The following is an 11,284-nucleotide window of genomic DNA, read 5'->3' on the forward strand; positions in this document are numbered from 1 at the left end:
CTCCACTCCAGGACCAATGTTTTCCACTCCAGCAGTTTTCCAAAAGCAGGCCTACAATTCCTCCGGGACCCAGTTAGCCCCATGCGGGGGTTTTCTGGCAGACACGGAGGATGAAGTAATCTCTAGATGGAAGAAGAAATCTTCTTGTGAAAAACTTAAAAGAGAAGAATAAGCAGACTGAGATCTGCATGTTGTCACAGATCGGTTCAATTGGAAAAACTCCAATGTGGTGTAACAGCTGATGATCAAAGATGTGTAACACCTGTGTTCGCCATCGCAGAAGGTAACGAGTTAAGGGAGTGAGCAGCACAGCGGATGTAACAAAAGGTGTGTAGGTGGTACCGAAAAATCTAAGTGAAACCATGTCAGAGGCACTGGCAGGAAAACAGCAAGGTGGGGCTTAGAGGAAACTAGAGTATAAGATGAAGACAAAGACTCACAAGTACATAACACATCAAAGTCACAATCACATATTCCTTCAGCAAAGCCTCACAAACACCTTCATCACTGTAAGACACACGTCATGCATACAAACAAGCACACGGACACACACATGCTGGCCAATTTGAAAATCAAACTCAAACACCTAATCGTTTCATCACATTAGACCTTCCTGTACGGGATGAAAACACTTCAGCTCGATTGTGTTACTAGGGTCAAAATAAAGACTGGGCTATATCCACAATCAGACTGGACAGTTAGCATCCTGGAGTTGTTTTTGCCAAATAAATAAAACTAATGTTCCTTCCAAGCTTTTAAAGCATTCATATTCTGTTTGAGTGCAGACTGAGCACTGCCCTACTTCCTCCATTACTTATAATACATTGTGCATTTCATATTGGCAGAGACAGCACTCTTGAGCCAGCTGTGTGAGTAAAGTGGAGTTGTGAGCCAGGGTTCAGTAACAGCATTGAGAAAGCCAAACTAAAAATGTCTTCCATAATCCAAGGCATATCACTGATGCCTGACTCCTTACCTTACATCACAATTTGACAATCACCTCTCATCAGTGCTGCTCATCTTTCCATATATACTTTCACACACTGATTTGGGTGACAGTATTTCCCAACAACAGATGTGCTGTATAATCAGTGATAAGCTGTTTTATAGAAACTCAGAGGAGCACATGACTTCATCAAAGTGATAAGACTGGTGAGCAACTGCAGACGGTTCAGAGCCGACGTCAGACAACGGAGGTCAGACAAGTGGGTCGTATGTTAGTACCAGTAGAAGGTTAAAGTATTTAGTTCTCCAGTCGGGCTGCCTTTAATCACACCTTAATGAGCTGTTAGATAGCAGATTGCATGTGTGTTGTATCACTGTGGGTGCACACCTGAGTGAGACTACCTAAAGTCAGAGGCCAAATCCCAAATCGATTCCATGTCAGATTAGCTAGCTCCCCTGCCGCTCACTACATCATCTGTCACTATGCATGAAAAATTGCTTTAGAATAATAGTGATTGGAGCGCATTAGTAGCCGGGTGGTCACAGTGCACGCCATCTAACCACAGTGTCCTGGGTTTGATTCCAGCCTTGGGTCCTTTGCTGCATTCCATACAGTTCTCTCTCTCGCTCTCCACCATAAGCACTGTAATAATAGGATTAAGTAGTCAGCATTAATATTATTAGTAGCACCTGTGCTTTTTTTGTACTATGACAAGTTAAAACTGTCTGGTGTGAGAAAAAGGCCTATTCCGCTGTATAACTCGACCTGTGCAAGTCATTTTGTCACTTTCTCTTCTAGCTTGTTTATTTTAAGTGTAACCAGGTCAGTAGGGCGACTCGGACTTCATTCATCGCGCTGTAAATAACAACAGAGGAGACACTTATGTAGACCGAGGCGTCCTGGCTGGTTACCTGCATGACGGACCAGTGTTTTCGGCATTGCTGGTCTCCAGAGTGTGCTGAGCAGTGAAAGCGAGTCAGCGGTATCGGGTTGCACTGTGGTGGTGTAGTAGTTCAGAGTGATACAGGGGTTAGAAGTGTGCAACAGACCTGGTTCACTGAGACTTACACATCAACTGAATTGACATCTGTCTGTTCTGTCGTCCACATGTTGTCCAACACCTGCCATACAAACTGAGCTTGGCTTAGCAACACCCTGTCTATGTCTCATCTCTCGTAGACATATGCACCAATGATGCTCCTTCACTGCTTAATTGCTCATGGGTGATGGGTTAAAATAGGACATTAATATAGGAGGGATTTTAACCAGGCAGCTGACTCATTAAATCCCTATTATGAGCTCATAACAAGAAAGGGGGGTGGCCTGTGAGAAACACTCCCATCCTGAGGTGTTGAGTCTATAGCTGACACTAAAACCACTCTTCACTCTGTGGACAGCTCATGGTTCCTGACCTCCCACTGCCGCCCACCGCTCACAGTCATTAAACAGCCTGTCATCATGATGGGCATCTTTCGCCGCGCTGAAAGTGTGGGGACGTTCAGCAAGTGTAAAAGAAAATGTGGTGTAAAATTGGTCTGTCAAAGCTCTAGAATACACAAACCTTTTTGCGTCAGTGAAAACACTTCACATGGAAGTGAAGGTGCGAGGTTCCAGGGTGATGTTAGTGAGGCGGTGTTAGCAACAAGCTACTCGCTACAACAAAGGCAGGTTAGGGGATTAGGTGGGGGAGTACTGACTGAAGGAAAGGTGAGAGACTTAAAAGTGCAGCAATTAAAAGCTGGTTTGTTCCGGATCCGGAAAACACTAATAAATGATCGCCATGTTTTTTTGGAGGGAACGCAGTCTTACAGGCACACTCTATGCTTTCTATGTAACCACAATTATTCCAAAATGGCTGAGTGGTTTTAGAAAACGATGTACAAATGTACAGTAGTATGAACATAGTTGTGTAGAGTCAGACATGACGTTCTCACACACAGTTTAAAGAGAAAGCTTTGATGGATAATCTTAGGATATAACTTTAATTCTAAAGGCTGTTTCATCACAATCACAGCCAGCTGATTATAATAACATCCAAACAGCAGTCATCAGTGTGTCGTCAGCATCTGTGGGAGCATGTAGCACAACACACACCTGCTGTAGATCGAAGGCCTCCCACTGATACAGGAGTGTGTCGATACACTGTCACTACTGGCTTATTTTAGGCCCCACAAACCATCTAAACAGAGTTAAATTCAATGCTAGTATGACTAAATGTAGTCCAATATTCATAACAACAGTAATGACTATATAGATCACACTTAACAGCAAACAACCAAAAAGCAAATCTCCAGGAAAAGACTGTCGCTGTTATTCTAAATATTAACCTAATGCGTCCATTCAGGGCTATGAACATACAATACATACAACATTGTCCGTGCTATTGACAGTTGAGGACTAAGAGGTTGAAGCCCCACCCATTCGATGTGTTTTCATGGCATTTGTTTTAGTTGAATTAAAGGGGTCGACGACTTCAAGCCAAGCTCCAACACAATGTGTTCTGAGGGGCCAAGAGTGGAGATACACATCAGCTTCCTCTACTTCTTCCTGCTGCTACTTTTTTTGATAACCCTTTGGCTCCGCACAAGAATAAAGGAAGAGAACTATTCAAATGTAGGGCACCAATCCAAAAAGAAAAGAAATACAACTACCCAATAAGTGACCGACGGAGAGAGCAGTTGACCTTTTGGAAACTTTCATTGTACACATACAGTAGGACTGCTTTACCCCTGAGCTCTGGTTTCCCATCAGCCCTTCCTGTGACGCAGGCCTGCGCTCTCATATATAGAAACTGACCAGCTGCTGAGAAAATACCCTGTGTTCTACAAAGGCTGTAATGATGAGCTGATCAGCTGAAGAGCCCAAATAAGAGACAGAAAGGGACTTTTAGCGACATGATTTACAACAGACAACAGATTTATGGTCAGAGCTCTGGTCATTTACCCAGTCATAGTTACTAATGTTTTATTACTAAAAAGGGAAAACAATGTCTTTAATGATCCAAATATCAGAAACATCCCTTTAGCCTCCTTTAAAGGACCCCTCTATTCTAAATCTAATACAAACCATGTTGACATTTACAGTGACATAATAGTAACATGACCAAATATTCACTTAGATGAAGTACTTAAACTCATAGCAACATTTCACCAGTAATAATGTTAAGTATGCACAATCTTTAGGCAACATTCTAAGAACATCTAAAAGCACCGGTATGATGCTTTAACAATTAGCAGACCTATAGCAACTCTCACCATGAGTCAGACAGCCGGCTGATTGGCCGAAGGAGGGCCGTTCTCATTTGGCCGCGGTATTTCCCACACAACCCACGGACGTAACAGTGACCCACATGTAGCAGCCAAAGCATCTAGCGGTTGGATGTGCAAGTGTTTGCTACTGGCTGCCTGTCTACTAGCCAGGAACATTAGCCTCAGCGAGAGAGAAATGCACACAATTAGGACTGACTCCTTGGGACTTCGAGAGGGTGGCCTCCGCTGCAAATAATGGCGGAGCTTTTGTGTCAAAGAGACGCTTGTTTTCTCCTCCTCAGGCATGAAAGCGAATTTGTCTTGCCAGCCAGGTCTATTTATATTCACAAGAGCATTCTTCAGCATTAACACAGTCACATGGCCCGCCAGGCAGCGGATAGCCCTGGCAATACATTTGAGGGACTTTGCATCAGCTCCCACAGTCTGACAACAACAAAAAGACACAACAAGATTTCTGTTTTGCTATCAATGAGTTCGTCATTTTAGCCTAGGAGGCTATAAATCAGTCAATATTTTGTGGTGTGTCACAGCCTGGGCCCCTGACTGAATGACTGCAGGCCACAAAAGCTCAGAGCAGTTGCGCAACGCAACGTCAGAGAGGAAGCGTCACCGTCACCGTCAGCCCAACTGGGATTACAGGTCGGTCAAGCGGTGAATCAAGGTGGTTCTTGTACACAGATGGGGATCAAACTGGGGTTTGATATCACGAAAATCCCCAGTCATTCTTTACTTACGATGAGTCACAGTTTGCATCAAAACTGAGTAAACAGCCCGGTGAGACAAGAGGCTAAAACAGGTTCTCTCACTTTGTGCTGGATGGATGTGCCCCGAGAGAAGAGAGGACACGCCTAAATACAGTGACTCACGGATTTACAACAAGCAGGACAACTGTTGCAGTACAACAAACTGTAAAGTACATAGGTAGGCTACAATATCACGTCAATAGATGAAGGATAGTACTGAGTGTAATAGACTGTAGGTAACTACATTAACTTGTCTACACAGGTTCAAGCGTGTAAATGTGATTAAAAACAAATACAAATAGTTTTGTTTCACCAGATGAACTTCAATACATAAGAGTGGGAGAGTTAATTTCATGGAACATCAGTCTGAAGGTTTTATATGTAATACTGCATACATTTAGCATACGCTAGCTGCCATATTGCCAAGCCCTGCCTGACACCACATGTGAGCTAGTTCAACAAGTTGAGCATCTTCTACAGCAGAAAGAGATGTGCCGGTCTGGAGGGGGGATGAGTGGGATGTCAATACATCTCTTGGCTCTAATTCAAAAAAGGAGGCCGGTTGGCTTTTTTTTTTTTTTCTTCCTATGCATGCCTCAACTTCTACCAGGGCAGCGTAAAGAAGTCACGCTTACCAACCACACACACCCACACCGCTCTGTGAGGGCGTCCTGATATTTAATGAGAACATGTGAATAATTCAGACTACAACAGGTCTGGAGGAGGAGGAAGAGGGAATGCAGCCATCATTAACTATTCACAGTATAACAGTATTACAACACAAATTTGAACGCGCAAACAAACACACTAACACACATTAAGAAAGACCTTTGCCAAGACAACCATCTGCTTGGACCTGAGGCCCTGGCTCCGCAGCTACAAGGAAGATGATTTGTCCATTTTTTGGGATTCTTGACTTATTGGGCACTAACAGAAGAATAGCCAAACATCTATATCTCTCTACAACAGAGAAATAACACACTGCTCAAAGCTCATTTAAATGCAGGGAGAAATTATAGTGGCAGGTTTTAAGTTCAACAAATCAATTTCACTGTTTATCATCAATCTTTAACAATGATTCTGTTACAAAACGCTCATGAGGAGGTGTCGTAGTTCACAGTTGTTACTATGTCTAAATGCATAAGAAGATCCTTTTTTTATTACAGCATTGTGTTCCAGTAAAACACTACAAAACACACAGGAAGTAGTCAAGTAGTCTGTAACTGCGATGTTCCTGATTTGCTTTGTCTGGGGACATTTGTTGCATGTCATCATCCCCTTTCCACTTGTTTCTAGTGTCTCTAGATGGTCAATTCAGGTGACGTGTTCTAACATTTGGTAGAGCTTGTTGCAAAAAAAAAAAGCATGTTGTATCAGGCCTGCAAGAGCCAAATGCTGCGAAATTATTTTAATTTGAGAAAAGATTTCAGCTTTTCAATCAGCGTGAAAGACCCTTATTCCTCTTTTAGACCTCCAGCTTGTAAACAAGAGCTCTGCACCACATGAGCTTCAGTTTGAGGAAGTATATCACACGTCTGTAAATCGGTCTCAAAATAAGCACTTTGTCCAACTATTGACCAAAACAACAGTTTGCTGTGTGTCCTGTTAACACAGAGAGATACAAGATATCCTTTCACAGTCTTCCTCCCTGGTTGGGAAGATAGTCTTCCTCAAGGATCCATCAGTCTTCGTCCTGCAAGTCGTCACTGGTGACTCGGGTCAGGAAGATGGATGGCTGATACAGATTGGGTCCATATCTGTGCAGTCATCCTCTGCCGTCTCTCTTCATACAAAACTGAGCCAAGCCTGCTTCTGTTGCATCTGAAAGCTGGCTGGCTGGTTAACTGGCCTAGAAAGGAAGCAACTGGTAACAATCTGGTCTCTCTGTCTGCACACACTGATCCCAGATGCTAACAAAGAGTAAAACGTTATCGCTTCATAAACACAGACAAGCATGTGCACCAGAGTCAGTGTTCCTGAGTATTAAAAGAAGACTTCATTTCAAGTTGTATTTTAATGGCAAAACTTGCCGATGACCACCAGCTACTAACTCACCGACGAAAAACTAATCTGTGTTGAATTCTGCTTGTGTCAGTAACATCAGACTTCTGTACAACATGCCGGACACATGGTGCGGGATGTCAACCAGGTAGGCTGGTTCCAGGGAAGAACCAGACATGACCTTCTCCCGCTGGCTGGCTCAGCTGAGAGATTGCACGGTGAAAATGGTGAACCCGTTCCCTCAGTAGTAGTACACACACACACACTACACGTCATCTTGTCAAGTATGACCAGTCACCAACCCCTCCCTACTCATCCTATAAAAAGGCAGCTAATTCCAACGTGCACACAAAGACTGGGTTCAGCTGAATGGCCTAAATGGCAGCGGAGCTCCTGGCCACGGCGGCTCAGACCAGCTGAATGGTCCTCATTGTGTCCCCATGGTCACAGGGGGCTAGCAGAACTGGGTTGTTTTTTAAGAGGCCATTTGGCAGGCCTGTGTTCTTATTCGAGCAACGCAGGAGCAGGCATTTCCACTTGGTTCAGAGGAGCACTTTGTTATGGAGCCAGAAAAATTGCCCATAAAGGTGATGGCATGCCGCAGTCCTGAAGGGGAGAGCTGGCTTACATACACATGAATTTAAAATATTGCAAACCTTAAAAATGTTTGGCTATCATTGCTAGGTGAGACAACGATTTACTCAACTACATTCAATACTACTGCAATCCAGAAAGCATTCAGCGGCTGTGTCGTCAGACAACCAATATGTGGAAAACATACAATGAGTAAACATGGCCGCCTCAAGTCTCATATGTTCCTCAACAAGATAGTGTCTTCATAACAGTTCCTGATGACAACTACATTACCACATGAGAGAGACCAAAATAAGTGATGTTTTTTACTGTAATCTATCACCACAAGCACATTTAGTGTCAGACTTGATGATTTCAAATACATATTCAGTAAATCAGTGCCTCTTAGTGCCTGGTTGGCATCTAAAATATGTGCTCATCAACAAAGGGGTGGATAAAATCCTATGGATTGTGATGTAATATATTTCCTGGAAAAATAAATGGACAAAGTAATAATGTTTAAAAAAAATAAAATAAATAAAACTTGACAGAAATGTCTTTTTCTGGCTAATCCAGCTAATTAAATACCTTCTTCACAGTATGGCAAAAGCCATCATTGGCCACAATACTATGAGCGATGCTAAAGGGATAGTTACTACAGTATAAATAATGTATAAACAATATGGCAAAATCATAGCAGACAAAATTAAATCTATCTATCTAAATTACACACACACACACACACACACACACACACACACACTATAAATGTCCTATGATGTAACTGTGGTAAATGGTCAGCCTGTAAGTTTAAACCCTTTGTAATAAATGGCATAAAACATCCCAAAAGCAATATATAAGCTTTCAATATTGGCTGACATAAGCTATAAAAAGGCATCAATTATACACCCACTCTATTATTCTTACAATTAACAGTAATTAGCTTGTAAATATGCATTCATACATTTTTTTTATGGCAGTATGACACGTAATAAAACTGTCAATTGCAAACAAACCATGTCTTACGGTCTCATTACAGGCATGATTGGAATGTTTGATCTACATTTGTATTAAGAGTCTTGCACAAATGAATATCAAATACTGGGTATCAGTTTCAGAAAACATATCACACACTCCTAAAATAACCAGATGTCCATCAGCGCGGATAAGTCGACACATAGCGGTCGCCTCGGCTGGAAGAATGTAGCCCAGGTGCCGTGCAGGAGGACAAGGGGGATGCTGTCATTGGGATGTGACAGTGGGTGTCAATGGGTATAGAGCAGGACAGGGGCTAACAGCTGCCCTCGGGGGGGGGGGGGGGGGTTGATTGCACTACGCTTTGGATGAATGAATGGTTGAGATATTTGCAAACTACACTAAATAGACACATCCATCACTCACCTAAATCCACAAGGGCAGGGCAGAGCAGACATGGCGTACACCTGACACAGGTCTCACACAGGATTGAGGGGAGTGAAATCCATGACTAGCGGCGCACGTGGGTGAACCTATAATTTACAGTTATAGCAGGTTCACGCAGGTGTGTAAGGCTCTGTGTGTACATCTTGTTGATCACTGAAGTCACACGCTATGTTAATTACTGACAGTCATTCATAACAGTCTGCGTCTTTATATGACAACAGAGCAGATGATGACTGAGAGCCCCGTCATTACACCTCAACACTGGTCACAGTGACTCACACCTTTTACTGCAATAAAACATTTTTTTTTCAGCTGAAACCTGAACACTGGAGTACAAAGATAGTAAATCATGTTCAACTGGACTGGAAGCCATCAAGTGTTCACAGACGAATTAAAAATTCCCACCATATGAAGAAGTACAACCAAGATGACAGGAGTAGGGTCAAGCAGTGATAGCCAGACCTTGCCTCTGGCCATCCAGACAGCCACACACACACACACACACACACACACACACACACACACACACACACACACACACACACACACACCTTTGGTTTTTGACATTCAATAAGTAAGCAAATGAGGAGTTTTAGTACAGAAACGAGTCTTTAAATCGACGTTTTGCTTTGAATGGTTTGAGATAAAGCAGACACGAGGAAATGGATGGGAGCCTTTCTCTTCCTCCTGCTGCTTAGCATGCACTGCTAGCTCGCGTGCCCACATTCTGTTAGCACAGAATAAGCTAGCTTTAGAGCCTGACGTGAGCTCTCAGTCAAGTATTAAAAACTGTTAAGTAGAATAAAGGGAGGACATGTACTGGTTTAATCGATGCTGGTTAGCACGAGACAGCTGAGACACATAGCTAGCTTGAAAATCTGCTATAGCATCCCCCCCAACACACACACATACACACACACATCAGCCCCCCCTCCCCTCCTTTACCTTCAGACAGCTCCAGATCCAACTCCGCCACTTGGTCTCTAACCTCTTTGGGTAGGGCGGACAGATCCACGCCGCGGTCTGCCATGACTTCGCCGATAAACACGAGTGTCGTCTGGTTGAAAAGGAAGCAGCCCGTAGAAAAAAAATAAAATAAAACGCCTTCCCTCAAGACACAAAACAAGCATCAGAGTGGGAGAGACGGTCCATCCGCACGGCTTGCCCCTCCGCCATAATGGGAAAACTCACCAACGGCAACGAGGGGTCACGTGACTGCTTTTACCTCGCCTGTACGGTAGTTCACTGCGTCCCAGAGAAAAACATACACACCGAAACTGTTGCTCCCCCTGGCGTCTCACTGGCAGAAACACACACACACACACACACACACACACACACACACACACACTTTTTACTTACATAGCGCTGCACAATTTCATCCTGTTACCCTCACTCTCATTTAACTTCCAGTGGATCTTGGGCCCCTTCAGGGAATCCCTATGGGTTCGCACACAGAAAAAAGTTGAACTTAATTATTTGGCAAGATAATAAAAGTGCGTGTAAAGATTATTCACCTTTACAACTAGGCTGTGGCTTGCAAAGGTGGAAAAACAACCAGAATATTTTACTTAAACCCGGATTAGGAATTAGGAAACTGCCCAGGGGCCCCAGACGGTACCAGGTTCACTGTGTGGTACTTTGATTAATTGCACACAATAGTAGTTGGCAAATAATAATATTAACTAATCATTTCAGCTAGACTGTTATGGACACACTAACTGATGGACACTTAAAGACTCATTTTAGCCCCATAGCAGGTCCATCTGACCCTTGTCCTACTTGAGATGAAGTACCTAACTTCATGAAAAAATACTTACAAAAAGCCAATGTGGCATCGTGATTGTAACCATTATAAAAAATAAACATACCCTTCCAACCACTTCCTCTGCAATTAAGGGCTGCTTACAAAAAGTTACGATCGTGTTTTCCTCATAAGAAACATGGACATTGTCTTATAAGGACAACAAGCTTCAAAGCAAACTTGACATAACAGCATAATTGTAGGCCCCTGTGTCACTTCTGTGACTTGAGTACAGTATAAAAACATCAACTTAAAAGCAGGGCCATAACAAGGATATAAAAAATACTGCGTCAAGAGTCCAGCCTCTAAATACACACCACCGCTACTCAGAAAACGTTATATATTTTCTACAGGTTGTCGTATTTTGTGTTTCTACAAGACCATGTTTACATGCTGTTAAAAAAACTGGTAATTTTTCTCGTACTTGTATTCCCCTGGGGTCCATGTTTACATCTTGTCAGCTGGTGTCATTCGAATATACTGCAAGCACAAAGAAACTGGGACACATTCAGAATGTTTGCGTTTA

The 11,284-nt window shown here is 43.0% G+C and overlaps 1 protein-coding gene across 2 annotated transcripts in view; it reads right to left on the bottom strand.

The window, feature by feature from the left end:
* Window positions 1–10,127, bottom strand: part of dip2ba (disco-interacting protein 2 homolog Ba) — a 37,417-nt gene extending 27,290 nt beyond the window's left edge. For both annotated transcript variants that reach the window (XM_068733469.1, XM_068733467.1), the window contains exon 1: window positions 9,900–10,127. In XM_068733469.1, coding sequence (XP_068589570.1) covers window positions 9,900–9,984 — 85 coding nt within the window. In that variant the 5' untranslated portion in view covers window positions 9,985–10,127. The remainder of the gene's footprint in view (window positions 1–9,899) is intronic.
* Between the last annotated feature and the right edge of the window lie 1,157 nt (window positions 10,128–11,284).

Source organism: Cebidichthys violaceus, unplaced genomic scaffold (genome assembly GCF_023349555.1).
Source record: "Cebidichthys violaceus isolate CVI_PGR_0920_01 unplaced genomic scaffold, fCebVio1.0.p SCAF_6, whole genome shotgun sequence".
NCBI classification, from domain to species: Eukaryota; Metazoa; Chordata; class Actinopteri; order Perciformes; family Stichaeidae; genus Cebidichthys; species Cebidichthys violaceus.